Source organism: Amblyomma mixtum, chromosome 3 (genome assembly GCF_055824585.1).
Source record: "Amblyomma mixtum isolate Tamu chromosome 3, ASM5582458v1, whole genome shotgun sequence".
NCBI classification, from domain to species: Eukaryota; Metazoa; Arthropoda; class Arachnida; order Ixodida; family Ixodidae; genus Amblyomma; species Amblyomma mixtum.
The window spans coordinates 296848932-296867300 of record NC_143014.1 but is presented as its reverse complement, the minus strand read 5'-3'; the positions used below and the strand labels follow the sequence as shown (position 1 = coordinate 296867300).

Genomic DNA, 18369 nt, shown 5'->3' with positions numbered 1-18369 from the left:
ACTAAGCCAAAGAGAGACAGAACACACGCTGTCCTATTTTTCATCTCTCTCCATCTTGGTCTTTCTGGAGTTGCTTAGCAATGGATCACTTCCAACCACCCCAATTTCACGTCTTTATTAGACAGGTAAAGTTTCTGTAAGTCTGCCCGTTCTGAAACGTTGTTCAAGCTGAAACACAAAGAAATGCAGTTTCGTGATTCGGTTTTATTACAAAGCAGTGGTGTAAAATGCGCTTTATTTTCATCTCTAACGCGTCTCGATTAATAAATACAGAAATGGCAGTAAGGCCTCGTCGTAAATCTGTCAACGGCAGCGAACACTGAACGCTTAAAAACAAAACAAGCAGTCTATGCAGCACGAGTTTTTTTTTTCTCAAAGCGACGCGACACACTGGTAAACAGAAATAATGTTTACGAAACAAAGCTACTAGTATGTGTACTATTTTACTCCTTTACATGTTGATTTAACGGGGCCTCTCCGGCGACACAAAATGGCAGTAAAGCCGTTCACAAAAGCTGGCTTTCCCTTAGCATTGTATACAATGACTGAAAGAAGATGGAAAACACACGGACGAAATAACTGTCCATGCTTTCCGTTTTCAAGCACAGGGAACTGACGTCGACGCTTTCGAGTATCATTTCCTGGCTCCAACTCTGACGCTTAGAACTCAGCAGTAGGTACACTCACGCGTGCTCCTCGGCCGGAAGCTGGTCCGTTATGGCAAGCGTAGTAGAAGTCCTTGCTTTAGCAGATATAGAAAGTTAGCACTCCATGCATCAATAGAGTTCAGTCATCCTGCTTCCATAAAGGCTTGCATTCTTCTTGAAGGGCAAACATAGATGAGTAAACTATGCAAAAAAGGAAGCCCGAAAGCTACTTGTTTATTTGTTTCTTTGTTTGCTCGTTTGTTTGTTTTAAGATGAAAAACGTCAGGGATATAAAGAATGAACAGTGTAATATAGCCGTGGTTGTCTCAAAAACAGTGTCAGATGTTGCTCGGCTTCACCTTTTGCCTGACCTCTATGCCAACTTAAAGCATCAAGGAGCAGTTACTAAAAGCAGTTAGGCAGCACACTGTAGTTAGTTCGCCGCGCAACGTTTAGTTCTTTTGACGCCGTTTTTGTTCACTGAGTAAGTTTTGCGTTCATTCATTCAAGCAAAGCAGCACGCATCATCGCTACACCTCGGATCCTTTTGTGGCACACTATCACTCGAGAAGAGGCAGTCGTCTTGAGGAGGCAGTGGTGCGTCGCGGTAAATCGCTGCACAGGTGGGGTTAGCACAGCGGAAGGGCTTGGAAGTTAGCCACCTGATCATCGCAGCCAGTCGTATATGTCCTGCTCAGTAATGGACTTGATTTCTTCCCTGCCATCCATGCTGGGCGCCCGTTCCAGGCCTCCCGTCCTAACGACACGCGAGGTCTGCATCCTCATGTGGTCCGACGTGATCCTGCTCTGGCTGCCTGGCAGATCTTCAATGTACTGTCTTGAAGAGCGCTCCACGAACGTGCGGCTGGCGCCCTGTGCGCCGCCAGGTCTGAAACGGCCACTGGGCACATCAAAAGTGGCATCGCTGCGAGCGTCGTCCGTGTCAACGCCGACCGGAGGAGCGGCAGTCATCCTCTCAACGACGGGCAGGTATCCGTCAATCGAAGCCCGGCCCTCGACGCTAGGAATGTCTTCCAGAAACTCTGACGTGGCGCGGTCGGTGATGCTGAGACCCGTTCGCACAGTGTCATCGCTTGAAATAGACTCTCGCTCGAGGCGTGAGAAGTCCACGTCAATCTCAGTCATGGACCTCATGTCGAAGTCGCCAATTGAGTTGGACCGGTGTGACTCTGGAAGCGACCTCAGGTCGGCCGGGATTCCAGCACCGGCTAGCACGTGAGGTAGCGATGATTTGCGCCTTTGTTCCTGGTTTTTGCGGTATCGTGGAGGCCTAACCTCCGGGGGAAATTCGGCTTGAATGGGCGGATGCAGGTAGTCTGGGTGAGTGAGGACGCGTATAATAACGTCCCACACGCGGCGCTCGAACATCGCTTCGTACCGGAAGTCATGGCTTATCCGCACGAACTCTTCTGTGGTAGTGGCCTCGTGAACGAGAGTGCGGAAGACATCATCGACGGTCACAAGTGTCCTCCACTTGGTCTTCACATCAGGCGTTAGATCTTGCACACCTTCGACAGGCGGCGGGCTGATCACTCTGTTCAGGACGTCCCACTGGGGTGGCGTAGGGGTGACGCTGCTGCGAGGCGGCCTCGACTCATGTTCAAAGCTAGTCCGAAGGCGGTGGTCGGCAGTGGTTGTGGCAGTGGTTCGGGTTAATTCTGTCGTGTCGTCCTCCCAGGTTCTTCTGTCCGTGTACGGTGGCTGACCGGAAGGCGATCGTGGAGGAGCAGGCGAGCCTGGTCCTGATGGTCCATCGTCCTCCGGTGAGTAATGTCTGATAGTAACGTCCCAAGAAGGCGGCGTTGTCGGAGACTTCACGAGCTGTTCAGTGGTGTCCTTAGTTGTCTTCACGACGTGCTCTGTTGCAATAGTCTCATGTTCCGTGGTCACGAATACTTCGTCAATATTCTTGACTGTGATCTTTGGCTTGCGTGGAGCCAGCGCAGTCTCTGGAATGGCAGTGATCTCAGACACAGACGTGTCTGGAGCCTCGGAGGGCAGTGCCAAAGAACGCAAGGTGTCCTGGCGCCGTTTTGTTACGTCTTCACGAAGATCTGTGTCATCTTGTTTGGTGACGAGGTAATCCGTGACCATCTGAGTTGTCCGTTTGGGCTTTCGGATCAGCGGCTTCATGTCAGCAGCGAACTCAACCTCCGAGTGAGACCAGTCATCGTTGTCAGGGATGCTGCCATACAGTGACGGTGGTCTCGGTTCTTCCTTCTTGCGAACCTTTGTGTAAACGGGGGGCTCTACCTTGTAAGCTGTTGGAGGGGCAGCAGCAACGCGAGAGACTGCTGCGTAGCTTTTCTCCACAGTCTCAGCGTCAAGTTGGTCTTCGCTTTCGGTTATGGCTTGGAGTTGAAGTTGTTTTGCCGAAGCTGGCTTGAGGATCATCTGCGCCTGCTGCAGGGATGATATCGATTCCTCACGCTCTTGGTCCATTGGATAAGGCTTCGCTTTCGCCCTAGGTATAGAGGGCTTATAGACCGTCGCTATCTGGACCGACGACAAAGACTCCGCCTTTTCAGCATCCACAGGGTATGGTTCGCCGGCAAAACCAGCATTGTCGTACTGCTTCTGGACGGGAACTGCCGACACAACAACGTGTCGCTGCTCAACAACTTCTTCGGCGTCAGAGGCTGAAGACGGTGACTCGCTTGGGTAGTCAGATGGTATTGTCTCAGACCGCTGAGCCGAAACGGGCGTAAGCAGTGCAGCTTCTGAACCAGAAGTTGAGGCAGCCATTGCTCGCGGGATGCGGATAGGATCGAACATAGAAAGCGTGCCAATGGTGGTGATCTCCGAAGCGGGTGCCGAAGAGATGCCCTTTTTCTTCTTGACAACCTTGATGTTACGCTTCTTCAGGCAGTAGTAAGCGATGCCGATGCCCAATAGAAGAAGGGTCAGGAATAGCAAAGCGCAGATGATCAGCAGCAGCTCGACCTCGGACAGTTTTGGGTGCTTCGTGGCCGGCAGAATTGGCGGGGCTTCGATGCTGCACAATGGAAGAAAAATAAAGGCATAGTTGTCAGGACGATATGAACGAAATCAAAGCAATGAATTCTAAGGTTAATCATTTGAGCTATCAAGGAAGACAAGCACGACAGGACAATGAACGTCCGTGCAGCTAAGCAATAAAATAAATACAAAGGAACAAGAGTGGCAGAACAATGCATTTTTATTGCATACTTTTATCAGATCCCACTGTGGCCTGCATCCGTGCATTTTAGGAAAGCTCTTTGCTGACTGTAGAGTGAGGCTTCTCATTGGCGTGCAGATTGTGCAAGCGTCAACAAAGGGAACCGTCCTGCAACACACTTTTGTGCTGTGCCGATAACTGAAACCATCACGGTATTTATTAGCACAATTAATCGTGATGTTAGTTTTAGAAAGAACAAGGAAAATTCTAAATTACGATAGACATTTGAAAGAATTTCATTTTGAAACTAATTCAAAATACATATTTTTTACAGAACTGAGACGACGCACAGACCACAGGAGACAAGCAAGGCGCGCGTCTACAGGTATATTTATCGCTCCAGTCCTACGTTACCTGCATTTAGGTCAGTACGAACTAGTTATTCATGACTCAATAGTTGTTAATGCATTTAGGTTCGCGATGACTTTTTAATAAATTTCACCCGTAGCCGGGAGACTCATCAAGTGCACGTTCTTGAAACACTTACATGACTACCTTAATTGCTAATTGCTGAGGCTTCAGCTTCCGACCACAGTGTTACTGTTTCTTCAATCCAAGTTTTTTTTTTTTGGCAACGAAGTTTGTCAAACATATGAGCCTCGATAGAGCATTTCGAAGCCAATTGACTTGAAACTTCACCTTATATAAGGTTTTTCCTGGCTTCAACAAAATTTCAGTTGTGAGTTAGCGCTTGTGTCTCGTCCTCGTTCCTTTCTCGTGGTGTGCATGGTTTGGCGCTATTTTTTCCCCTGATTCAAGCCAATTGAGGGGCACTGCCTGTGTAGAAGCGCATTCCCATAGGTAGTGGAAGAGTGCGAATTTTGGCACGCCACAGGTGTTAAGTTCAGGGAGGAAGTGGAGTGTAAGCATGAAAGTCATTCCACACGAAAGGAAACGCACCAAATATGTGTTCTTTTAGATTTGGCTTCAAAATTCATATCAGTTAAGACAGGCCCCAATAGAAGTGTAGAGGCCTTTGAAGAAAAAAAGATTTCTCCAAATATGCTCCAAATCGTATGAAGCCGTCTTAATTAGGGCATTTTTTAGAAAATTTTTCTTCAGGAATCATTCCTCGCCCTGTCGAGATGCCCTGTCGTGGCCCAAAAGATAAATCCTGGAGGGCGCCATATTGGCTCAAACAAAAAGCGCATAACAGGATTAAAATTTCATGATTTCCGCATGTTTGCAGTAAATTTGTGGAGACAGAATTTATTTTCAGTGTTGTCGGAATAGCATTGTTTGAGTTAAAGTTCAAAACCGCCCTTACGTTCTTCTTTAATTTTACTGCAAACGTCTCGATTTCTGCGAAAACAACCGTATTGAGAGACAGAAAACGTTAAATGGGCAACGGCGTGCGACAAAGAGACACAGTCAAATGGTAAGACCGTTAAATTTGTTGCACATATGAAAAAATTGAAAAAGTACTGTTTGTTCTTGGCGAGAAATAAACTTTTAAACAAGAGTCGCATCGCTCTGGCGACCGCAACTGCTATGGTCAGGTAAAATGTGGCTTTTATTTCCGGTGTAACTCAAAGCATTAGTACTGGCCATCAGCGTTGAACATATCCTGATAAGACAGCCCAGAACAGCCATTTCATCATTTCAGTTATTCTTAAAGAATATGTTTTGGCGGAATGCTCACGGTATACAGGGCGTGTCACGTTATTCCCTATTGTTTTCATCTATATGCAGGATTTGAAAAGCCAGTCCGAACGTGTTAGATGGATAACCATTTATTATATACACTTCCCTTGATTGAGGCATCTGTCTTATCAGATAATGAAACTTCCGAAGCCGTGGTGCATAGCGAATGCGATGTTTAATAAACCATTTGTATCTAATTAAATGGGACGATGGGCACCGTACGTTGATCTGCAGGCATATTGAAGTAAGGGCGGAATACCTGTCTACTTTAGTGTCATTTTTGTTCACAAGAATATATAGTCCACACACACACTAAACAGCATTCCACCACATGCAATTTCATTTATGACATGTACAGCATTGCAAATTAAAGCAGCATTAAGGTGCTGATTGCTTAAGAGCGCAATTTTGCTTACCATGGGAATGATTAGACGACACAGGCTGCTAGAGAAGCTTTGGCCTTTCGAATTCAGGTGGATGACGATGCCTCCTCTGATTACCAGTGAATTAGTAGACATCGTCTGGTGGCCGAACGCCATCGAAGGAGCGTGTTTCTCTCGGCCGTAGCGGACACCGCCATTTGTTGCCAGCAGTGTAGGCGCCTGCTCGCCACACCGATGCGGCGCTCCTTTCCAAAAATTTATCTCTCGCCAACAGCAAAAAGTATTTTTCAATTTTTTTGTAGTTTCCCGTTGCCCACATAGCCTTTTCTGTCCGTCAATATGGCCGCTTTCTCAGAAATCGAGATATTGGTAGTTAAATAGAAGAACAACGCAAAGAGAGTCTTCAACCTTAACGCAAACGATGCCATAACAAGCTTTCAAACAGCACAGCAAAAAAGTTCCTTCTCAAAAGTAAGACTCCAAACTTACAGTAAAAAATGCGGAAATCTTCAGTTTTTTTCTCCTGCGAAGCCCTTCTATTTGGAACCAAAATGACGTCACCCACGGCTTATCTTTTGGGCATCAAAGGGCATCTCAATGCCTGAATACATGTGGAGACAAACTTTTTCGGCACGGTAAAGTTCCTGAACAACAATTTTCTGAAAATGCTCACATTAAGGCGATTTCTTACACTTTGCAGCATGATATTTAGAGATTTTTTTTTTTCTCCAAACCAAGGCCTCTACACTTTTGCTGGGAACTGTCGTAAGTGATATGATTTTTTTCAGCCGAATCTAAATTGTTGTGAATTTGGCGCGTCTCCTTTCGCGTTGAATGGCCCATGAGAGTAGTTAGGGTGAAATGAAGCATCCCGTCTGTAGTTGTAATGCGGCCCTGCATTCGGGTGACAAGGTACAGTGGCGGGGTGGCAGCATCGTGCGGCTGTGTTTGTAGAATCTGGTGATTTGATGTTGTATATAAAGGACCGATCTGGCTTCTTGCGTGGGTACGCGTTCGCGTTTACTGATTCATGATGACTTCTGCACTCAGATCCTATCGGTAATAGTTCTGGGTGAGAAAAGGAACTTAAAGTGGCACTCACATGGGTGCGATCACGTTGGTTGGTGGTGGCGCTAGGGGAGGAGGATACCGGCAGATGATGGTCTTGATTTCATCTTCTTCGAGTTCAAGGGATCGGTGGAAGCGCACGATGATGTTGTTGATAAAGACTCGGGGGGCCTCCTGCGCAGAGCGACGTGACGAAAAAGAAACGCAAAAGCGGAGAAGTATTACTATGACCGCAAAGCATAATTAAGCACCTTCAATGTTATTTTCCTCTCGCCTTGGTGAAAAATTTCAATTTTCATCGTCTTCAGGCAGTCAGGACTGCCCGGAACGCAAGCATCTATCAGTTTATTTCCAAAAAGGCGGAATTTTGATCTGCCAAGTAAAAGCACTCAGTGATCCTCATCTACCTATAGGTTAATCATAGTCTATAGGTTAAAACGGCGTAAAAATTCTAAATACTTGGCTCTGGATGCGTGACCCATAGTGAAACTTTCTCCATAATTCTTGTTTGGATGCAAGAATTGTTTGCCGGGTTTTCACCGCACTGGGGAAACCAACGCTCAGAAATATACCACGTTTACATGAATTCGACAGAAGTGGACCGAGTCCACTTTCTGAAGGAAACGGCAAAAACACTCAGGAATGAGAGTACAGCAAGAGTCGCATCTTGGCTTTTCAAATTCCGCTCTCTCTCGAAAAAAATCGACTCCAGCCGCATTCCGGCGCATCCATATAAACGAGGGCCTTTTTGCGCCTGTTATACACTTGTCGATATGATCTTCCTAGGGGCGCCGCAAGTTAATCAAAGGTAATTTCGCACAGTTTCACAGCAAAGTTCACGAAACTTCAGCTTTGCAAAGTCATCACGTTTAACACCAGATTTCCATGCTTCTTTAGCAAAAAAAAAATAAAAAAAATATCGTGCTTGAGTGTCTCTGAACAAGCTTGTCGCAAGTGCAGCGCCCGTGCCCTGATTGCCGACTTTCTGCAGCTAATCTTGGTTCGCTTCATACCGTTCAGAGCAGGAGACAAATTTCATTGCAGGCGCTGCCAACTCAGCCGCGGCCTTGGGCCTGTTTATGAGTACGTGATGGGGCGTGCTGAATTTGCATCACGTACGTTAGAACTTGCATTCACCGGCGACACCTAATCCCAACGCATACTAAGTCTCAGAAAAAGCACCATGCCGCACAAGAAACTCGAAAAACACGATGGCCCTGGAAAGTGCGGAGGAAACGGAGGCTCGAGGCCAGCGTTAGTTTATATACTCATGGTTTCGTTCCAATAGGCAACACGCACCGCTGACCGTTCGCCCGCTCATATGGACAGCGGTCACTTTTGCTTGCTTTGTATAAGTTAGCACATATCCAAGGTCTGTACGCCTTCAGTGCGCTTGTACAGTGACACCGAAATATGTTCCTAAGATTTCCGGTGAACCAAATGCCCAATTTCAGTTAATCTTCAGGCACCAAGTAAAATAAAAGCAAAAAATGTCCCCCCCCCCCCTTGTCTTCTGCCCTACAGTGAGCTTCAAGGGACAGGCAATAAATGGTGCCCCCCCCCCCCTTCCCCCCTTTGTGCACATTGCTTCCCTACTGTACATCTGGTGCTTCTGAAAACCTACGGAATATTTCGCACACTGCTCTTGGCTCGCCTTCGAGAAAGCTTCGAAAGCCTTCGATATCTCTGAGATCCGCCTTTTTTATCTGCGGTTAATCCCTCATCTTGGGCTGAACTTTCCTCAGATGCAACCGTCCATTCTAGACAAACTGTAATTCAAGAAAAACTCAATTCGAGAGAAAACACCTTACTCGTCGCCCCTCCTTACGCGCCACCAGTGAGCGCCCACAGCTCATTGGACCTGCAGTGGGCGCTCCCCAGGCGTGTCACGTGGCTCCCCCACATGGCCGCCTGCACTGCTCTGCTCTCGGCGCTACGCGTGCACGCACGTACGCAGTGGTACCTTTTCAGGCATAGGCAATAAATGTAGGGTGACACCTGCAAAACTGACATGAAGCTTTCGTGCAAACGCTGACGTTGTTGGAATTAGCGAAGTCATGTAATAAACACGTGGGAAACAACCTGTCGACGACCAAAAATTAAATTGCTTATTTTCTGCTTTGCTCGTCATATTTCAGTGCCGGCTCGATCTAGGGATGATTACAAATCACATAATAGGTTTCCGAGACAGACGGCATTTCAGACATCTATATTTCTACGCTGTCCCCCCCATGGAAGTGTTTGCTTCGTCACTTCGAGCACCAAGCAGTCCACGTAAATACTGATACAGCCGTAAACACACCAAGCGTTTAGCTGCTTGAACTTTCTCAAAGGACTAAAAGGATGGTTTGGTTTATGGGGTTTAACGTCCCAAAGCGACTAAGGCTATGAGAGACGCCGTAGTGGAGGGCTCCGGAAATTTCGACCACCTGGGGTTCTTTAACGTGCACTGACATCGCACAGTACACGGGCCTCTAGAATTTCTCCTCCAAAGAAATTCCAGCCGCCGCGGTCGGGATCGAACCCGCGTCTTTCGGGCCAGCAGACGAGCACCATAACCGCTCAGCCACCGCGGCGGCGGACTAAAAGGAGATTTAATTATACTTATTACGCAACTTTAGTTGCGGCACTTCAAAAGGCACCCAAATAAACAGCATGTATCAGCTAGAGTAAAACCAAATTTCACAGAATCCAACAGGCAACCGATTTCATCCATCGTTTCTAACTACAACACGCAGGCCAGATCGGCATGGGGAATCTCTTCTTTATTTCTCTGTCTCTCTCTCCAAGCGGGCATGGTGGCAGAAACTATGCGCCTAAAGTATACGACGCGCTAAAGAAAACAAAAATCAGACCGTTTCCTTCCTGTGCTTTGAAAATAATAACATCGAACCGTCCACAAAGTCATGTTTATGGCAATCTGCTACCGCTAGCGTAACAGCTTCCGCGTGTACAATCGCGCCCAGTATGACTTGCAACACATAAGATGTGATTGAAGCTTTCTTCTCGATGTATTGGGAGCTGTAGTGAAAGCCCATGTAACTACAGCAGCCCATAGATAGGGTAGAGTCGTCTGCAGTGTGCATTCAGTTGCTATAAACTGCACTGAGGTCACCGCCGGTCTGTTGCAGGTAATATTGATCGCGACTATACATGGTCAATGCCAGCTTTTTTCTGCAGGGCGGGTTGGCTGGTTTGTTAGCTGGCGGGTTTGTTGAGCCACAGCGCCGAGGGCAACCGCGTTTTCAAAATTCTGAAAACTGATATGCACCTAACTTACCGTGGGCTACAAACCTCTTAATAAATAAGGAGCCTAACAGTAGTAGTTAAAGAGTTAACTCTTCAATATTAGATGACCATCCTGCTAGTTAGCACGCCTTAGCTGTATTCTGATGTACTACGCCGCTGACAATGCTATGCCCAAAAAAAGTGCCCTTCTAACTCAAAGGGCCTATTTTTAAAAACTGTGTAAACCCTTAAGTGAAACACCCTGTGTATGCTATCACACTTCACAGACTTTGTAGATTCTGCGAGATGCACGGCAGTCGCTGGACGCATGAAGACGTGATTTGAGTGGCCTGGGAAGCGCAGCCTACATGAAAAAGCCAGCCCTTCTAAAGGCTCGATCTTCCCACCTCTACAGAACTTGGCATTTCTGCCTACCTGCTTGGTGCCGCACCCCTTCAGCGGTATCCTGAGTTCGTAGTACTTCCTCCCGTCGCCATAGAACTTGCAGGGACTTGTCTTGTCGTAGTCTACATACGTGATGCCACGGAAGGGCTCACTGAAGTTGATCTTCACCACCATTTCGCCAGACGCACACGACAGGTACGCTGCGCATGGGACAGAGAGGTATATGAGCAGGGCAGGACGGATGCGACTTTCCGTAATGCGCAAAGCCACCCCCCCCCCCCTCACCCATTCACTGCATTAATATATAAACCCGCGCTAAATGGGTGGCCTGTACATTCAATTGACACTGGGACCAAATTGAAAAATGATTCCCAACGTTACAATTACAGCACACTCCTCGTTCAAAACTGTAATCTCATACAGCATCTGCACTGGCAAAAAATCCATATTCGATGACCTTCTGCTCTCGGTATGCAGAAAGTGCCTTACTTGTTTGTTTGGTTTAGTTTTGTTTATCTTCACCTCCCGCATATTTCGAATTCGAACTAGCAATCGTGATTTCTTGCGTACGGCCCTCGAGATGCTTGGGACAGATATTGAACAGAAGCCAGAAAGGGTGAACCTTGTCAATTTTGCCTTTTAACTTCATTTACAGAGTCAATTCTGCAGCTGGTTTATATTGCGAGGACAAAAATATAATATTTTCGCCTTCCTATGCAAGGTACACTTGCAATCCCTTCCTCTACACTCGGGAGATTTCGGATCATTGAAATTTTGTTCTGGTCGCGCGCTGAGTTTACAAAGTAAAAGATATATTATGAAGATTGTGACCATTCCACTTTTTTTATTCCACGGCGCGATCCGTGCGAGCGATTTAAATCCTGCCGACCTGGTAAGTCGGCAGACTAGCAAGCCCGCGCACCTGCTACATCATGCTACAGCAGGACTTCGGGAATAGTTCGCCCCGCGAAGGAATAGGCGACGGCCCGCTCACTGCACAGCGCTCCACGGCGGCTGAGGTGCGCTCACCTCTTGTGCGGTTGGTGAGGATCTCGCTGCTGAACTCGTCGGCGACGGCCTTGTGCACCACGTTCTCCACGTGGCTGTCGTCGCGGACGCCCTCCTGGCAGCGGCCGAACGGCGTCAGCTGCGCCACAAATGGAGAATTAGGCAGAAAATAAACGCAAGGGGGTGGCGGGGGGGAGGACGGGGGGGGGGGGGGTAGTGTGCTCACAAGCAAGTACAGCACATCTCTACATTCACTGGTTTGCAAAATTCATGCAATGCGAGCTGAGAGGGCTAGCGGTACAGCTTGTGCGACACAACACAGATTGCGTATTATGTATTTGGCATACGGAGCTTAATTTTGTGCGCTCTAAACACAGATAAGCCTATATGGGAGTAATAAGGGTGTAGGCTGTCCTCTAACTCCCTTTTAGGGGTAGGGTATGCTGGCGAAGTACCAGGGGTGCTGAGATTAGCAAACAGGGGATATTTAAACCTCGGTTAAAATGTTTGTAACTGCCCGAACTTCGCATGTTTTGAAGATGAAGTTTGTTTCTGTTGCCAACCGTATTTCGTATTTTTACTCATGAAAATCTATCCAGGGGCAGCATAACCTGCCCCTTGAAGGGAGTGCGCTAGAGGACAGCTTACTCCCTTTTTTTTTTACTCATTTCGTGTTTAGAGCGTAGTCTTGGATAATCAAGACCTTGACTTAAAAAAGATTTCCAGCTACTCATTGATGGCATCAATGGAACGAACGACGTTCTTTTTAGTTTCTGAATAAGGCTCCAACCGAAATCGGCAACATTTGGCCGTGAGGCCGTCGCCTGTAGAAGCGACACAACAACAGAGGCCACCCCTGACAGCTCGGTTTCTCTTTGTGCGGTCTTCTTTGTTCGGCAAAGAAAGAAAGAAAGAAAGAAAGAAAGAAAGAAAGAAAGAAAGAAAGAAAGAAAGAAAGAAAGAAAGAAAGAAAGAAAGAAAGAAAGAAAGAAAGAAAGGCGGAACAATGTACCGACATGTCGCCGCTCTGTTCTCAGCATGAAATGTTTGCACCGTTGCGCACACTCTTCACGGCGCCTCATCAAGCACGCTTTCGATCATTCTGGACCGGCTTCCGCGTTCCCGCGCCTCATAGAAAGGCAGCCAAGAGCGCTCTCGTCCTTCACGGACGGCATTTTGGGAGCCCTTCTGCCTCTTCTCGACTCCCTCTCTTTCTTGCTTTTCTCGCGAGACAGAGACATCGCGTGTCCACGGGAGGCGCGCCACAGTACGGATCGCGTCCGCCTTGTGCGGACATCATCCGTCATCCCCGACTCGCCACTCGTCCGGACGACCACGCAGGAAACGCCTCCTGCCGTGCCTTTTCTCTCCGTCGTGGGCAAGAACAGAGGCAATGTCTCTCGGTGTACGATAAAGACATCCACGACCTTCACGCTGAGCGGCCCGGCGGCGCGAAGTGCGCGCTCGGCCGCCGACCAGCGAGAGATCCTTACAGCAACGCGCGCTCGTGACGAGGGGCGACGCTCGGCCGGTCGCCCGTTTGGCTTGCGGTTTTGTCCGTGAGAGGTCGCGCGTTACCTCCCCTCTTCCTTTCTCTCGGGGCCGAGCCGACGTCCCGCGGTCGAGTCGCCGCTGCCACCGCGCGCTGTCCGTGCAGCAAGTGCCAGACAATTGCACACGTGCCAGCGAGCCGGGCGCACCTTGCCGGTCGTACTCTGCGCACTCCCGCCCAGCGTCAGCGCTTTCATTCGCGGCTTGTTTCTCTTGGGGGTTTTCGGGCAACAATAAGGCGGGGACGAAAACGCTTCTTTTAGTGATATTTCGTTCCGTCCTCTCCTAGTCTCCCGGCACGACGTACAACGCCGACTCTCTCTCCCTCACTGTCTTCATCCGAGAGCAGCGGCTTCTCGCACTAACGGTACACGCACGCGTGCAGTCAGCGCGCTTACATGAGCCCGGCAGGCCATTCCTGCGGCGGAGGTTGCGCTGGCGCATAAGTCACAGTGCGCGACCCGTGCGTGTGAAAGCGAAGGCTGCTGGCGGTAGAGGGTCAGGCGAAAGAACCGCCGTGCGTGCGTTTGCCTCGCTCGACCCTCTCTTTCTTTCCACCGTGTTGGCGCGCGTAATTATAAGGTGCCCGTCACCCGTGAGTGCAGCAGATTGAATAGCCGTCTCCTTGCGCATGCGCAGCTCACCGCGGTCCCAAGACGCCCTTTCTAGCGGAGAAAGTCGCTCTTGGTATGTGCCGTTCTTCACGGAGCCATCTAACTTGCAGTCATGGCCTTTGATTTCGTCCCTATAGTTCCGCTCGTTTCGATTCAATGTGAAGAGACTTTAGTCTATTTCACTGTGTTGTTTCAGTCGATTGATCCTTCTTTTCTTTGTTGATTTGTCATTCTGTTTCCTACTTGACAGGGTTCGAAGCGTCCGAACAGCTTTCCAATGCATCGCAGCACATTCATACACAATGTAACGAAGATGTCTTCGGCTAGGACGCGACAACCAAACAGGACCAGGTCAACAGTTCAGAAAACGGTGAAGCCAAATACTCGTAGAGGGGCTGCAAAAGAAATGGTAGCGAGCACCAGTGACGGTAACCTCACTTACCACGCATGCCAGGAAAAGTATCGCCTTTAGGAATCTTCTCTCCATCCTCGTAAACAGGCACCTGAAATCGAGAAACAAGGTGACGGTTACCATCGCAAACACATCGATCACTGGGCCCCGATTTTCTAACGCCTAGGGCTCAGACGATAAGGCATCGCCGTTCGATGAACGATTGCGGGCGCGAAGTTGGAGGTATTTTCTAAAAGGTTCTGTGAGCTGGAAATTAGCCTACCAGCCTGACAGGCCGATCTAGGGATTCCATATTTTTCATGCTGCTACTGCTCAGACGTCTCCGCGAAGCATTTGGATATGCGCGCCTATCTCATCCAGCGCGTCAACGAAAATACTAATGAGCACTGCGTGACCAAAAATTCAGGGGCACTTTGACTGTCTAAACTGCGTAGAGGCGAAAGCGTTTTCCGCACCACTTTGACTGCTTCTGTGGCACTGGTGGCGTCACATGTAATTGAGTACTAATTACTAAGTCATGACAAATCACTAATTAATGCTTAATTACTAATTAATGCCTGAATACTGATTAAAGGCTAATTAGTGACGCTTGAGCTTCGCATTTAGGAGTGGAACGCGACAGCGTGTTGTAGCGCTGCCAGGGAGTCCACGGAACGCCACCACCCGTTCGGCGCGATGCCTTGCCGTTTGAACGCACCGCTTTTTGAGGAAAGGAAATCGCGCAGTAATTCTCTGTCATCTCGGTGGACACCTGAACCGCACCGTAGAGGAAGGGAGGAAGTGGGAGTGAAAGAAGAAAGACGAAGATGGCCCGCAATGAAGAAAATGAAAATTGTATTTGAGGAAAGGAAATTACGCAGTAACTGTCTCACATATCTCGGTGGACACCCGTCAAAATTCAGGAGGGGGGGGGGTGCACTTTTTTGACCTAAAGTGCGGTCACTGATGTGTGGTTAAGATGTTAAGCTTCGCCTCTAGAGTGGAACGCGACAGCGTCTTGCAACGCTGCCAGGGAGTCAATAGAACGCCATCGCCCATTCGGTTCTACGCCTCGCTCGTCGGTAAATTGGTTTTTGAGGAAAGGAAATCTGTCTCTCATATCTCGGTGGACACCTAAACCTCGCCGGAAGGGAAGGGAGGAGGATGGCAGTGAGCGAAGACCCCGTATTCACTAGACGCGCCTTTGTTCATTCCAAACCGTCAAGCTGGCATGGCGGAGTGGATAGCATGCTCGTCTCGCACTCCGAAGACCGGGGTTCGATTCCCGAGCACGACCAATTTCCAACTCGGTTTTATTTATTTATATGGCCTGACTAGAAAAGTTAATTAGGCTAATTTGATAATTAAGCAATTAACTAACCTCGGTCCCACTTACGTGGAGCATCACTATACGATCCCTTCAATTGGTTGCCTGGTTACTAGCCAAAGTACAATTAACCCCGTTTGAAATTCGCGCACTGTGACGTCACGACCGTTTGGACCAACTGAAAAGCGTGACATTTCTGTCGACAACTGCTGCTTACAACGATGATCGCCTTAACAGAATTTACGAATGGAATCGTCAACACCGAGACTAAGCTAAAAACTGAAATGCATCAAAACAGTAATTGACTATCGTGCGAGAAAACGCCGCCAATCATGTTTAGAGGCCCTTCATTTCACCACATATCATTCCTTTGCAGTAGCGGAATCACAGCTTTACACCCGAATCAAGTACCGTATTTTCCGGTGTATAAGACGCACCCTTGTATAAGACGCACCTGCCATATATGCAAGCTGTCACTAAAAAAGTTCGTATATAAGACGCACCCGTGTATAAGACGCACCCCAGTTTACCCAGTTAGGCTAGTGAGGCTTAATTAAACACGCTTGCGCGACTATCGCGAAATGCACCGTACCTGTGAGCAATTCTTAAGCAACGCTAAGTGATCGAAAAAGGCAACACTCACGCCATACCCGTCCACGTTTTAGCAAAAAAGAAAGAAAAAACAATACAGCTCCCCATATGTCCATAACAACATTTTATTTCTACTTGAAACCTTCGAAGTCTTCATCTTCAGATGCGCTATCAAAAGGTTCACCCATTTCTGGAAGCAACTCGGCTGAAACATGCACTACGTACACGGAGCAAAAAAAGTTGCAAAGGGTGACTAAAAAAGAACACCGGCTTGTCTTGACAATGGCGAGAAACGTGATTGTCACCATCTTTTGGCGCTTCTCATTACTTTTGCTTGGGGCCTCCGAAACAGCCGCGCGTTTGTGATCCCGAAGTTGTGATCCCCGCCGTTTCATGATAAAGCTCACCGCGAATATGTCGCGCACGGCGGTCCCGGTATTGAAGTATTAACCGTGTTACAACCGCGTTATTGGTAGTGATATCTTTTAGGTGAAAAAAGCTTGAGCATGAACCGGAGTAATCGGTGAACTCGCAAAAAAAAGATGAAAAATTCGCATATAAGACGCACCCTTGTATAGGACGCACCAGGAAGATTTTCGAAAAAAAAACCACGTCTTATACACCGGAAAATACGGTACAGCGCTGTGACCACGTGAACACCCCTGTAACCATTCCAGCATGTGCTCGCTAAGAAAAGACTTCATTTCGTTAGTTCTTTCCTTCACTTACTGCAACGCCTGCATGAAGTGCTGGATTTTAAGTACAGCCTTAGCTACTCGAAGCCGCATGTACAAAAAAAAAGTATACATAACTGAAATAGCAGCAAGGATCGGAGAATGAACATGACCATGTAGGCAAGTCGTCACAAAAATGAGACGCTACACGATCATTAAATTATCTGGCCACGCACTGAGCCAACGACATTAAAATGACTGCATGGTTAAACATTTCACTTAATACATTGCGTGGACGCTCACATGACACTGCTGCAAGCGGCTTACTTTCCGCGAGGTCAGTTTTCAGCGAATTCGAATAAACTCGCAGTTAACAAATATTTCGCGAAAACTAAATTTCGAGACGCAGGCCTTAAAGAGACACGGAGTGCCGCCCTGTCGCAGGTCCCACCTCAGGAGGAACTCAGTAGCAGGCAAAATGAAAACACATTGAAGTGATGGCTGTTGTTTCTCAAAAAGGACATTTTTGGAAGTAACAGGAACACCTGCCCTATTCCGTACCCTCACCTCGTTCACGCGGCGAATACAAAACCTTACTTGCTATACAGTCGTAAAAACTGATAAGACCGCTACGCGGTCATCGCTGGCTTCCAGATATTTCATAGAACGGATAGGAGTTCAACACAACGAAATAAACAGAAACTGGACATATAGAAACTCGTGTGACTAATTAGGAAAGTACCGTTTAAATTCTTCCCTTGCAGCACTCAGTCGTGAGAACTGAACACAGCCGTGTAAGCAACGGCGCATTCTCCCCTGGCTGAGGACCAGGCGAAGTTGCCACAGGTCTTTCCACTCCTAGTTGGAGATGGGTACAACGTGAAATTATGGGAGGGATATATTTTTTTAAAATTTGTCGCCATTTTGCCAAAATTATTTGCCGGACTTACTTTTCGCGAGCGGCATGCGATTGCGAGAAACACGAAAATTATGTCGTTTACGGTATTTGCAGCAGAGTAACGCTTTGAGGCGCAAATCTAGCGTGGTCTGTGTGTGTTACTACACCCAATAACCAGACCGTGGATATGTGCAACTCGCACGTTACAAGGGGCAGCAAAACTTGATGGCACGCTTTATAAAGTTCAAATCTAAGAATAACGACTCCAATGTTCAGCATCCCCTCCTCCCTTACTTGTTACGGGTCTTGCCCCATGTGAAAGCAAAAAAAATTTCCTATCTCCCTACACCGTCCCTTGAAGCCGACTATATCACAACCTCAACCCGTAAATCAAATTCAAACTTCGCCGTTTGTTCACAGCTCCAACGAAAAAAAAAAAATTCGGACCCGTGCGTTTTGCGATATAAGATGGTGATAAAGAACCGCACGTGATCTAAATTTCACCTGTGCTCTCCACTACACCCTATCTTTCTTGCTCTCTTGATTCGCTTCTTCATCACTTCCCTCTAAGCGCAGTTGAGATGTCCAAGAAATTTGACACAGGCTCCTTTCCTTTTTCTATAATGCTATATGTCTGTCCACGCTCCTATTTACTCTACCATTTCGTAGACCCAGGTGTTGTAAAGAATTCCGCAGAGACACTCGAGACTGCTTGCGTGC

At 47.8% G+C, this 18369-nt stretch overlaps 1 protein-coding gene across 2 annotated transcripts in view; it reads right to left on the bottom strand.

The window, feature by feature from the left end:
- Nucleotides 1-230: 230 nt before the first annotated feature.
- The window catches only part of LOC149355296 (uncharacterized), a 285681-nt gene continuing 267542 nt past the window's right edge, over nucleotides 231-18369 (bottom strand). For both annotated transcript variants that reach the window (XM_089583749.1, XM_089583748.1), the window contains 5 exons: nucleotides 14211-14271; nucleotides 11625-11742; nucleotides 10626-10795; nucleotides 6997-7136; nucleotides 231-3663 (listed from right to left, as the gene is read on the bottom strand). In XM_089583749.1, the coding sequence (XP_089439875.1) occupies nucleotides 1314-3663; nucleotides 6997-7136; nucleotides 10626-10795; nucleotides 11625-11742; nucleotides 14211-14255 (2823 nt within the window). In that variant the 5' untranslated portion in view covers nucleotides 14256-14271 and the 3' untranslated portion in view covers nucleotides 231-1313. The remainder of the gene's footprint in view (nucleotides 3664-6996; nucleotides 7137-10625; nucleotides 10796-11624; nucleotides 11743-14210; nucleotides 14272-18369) is intronic.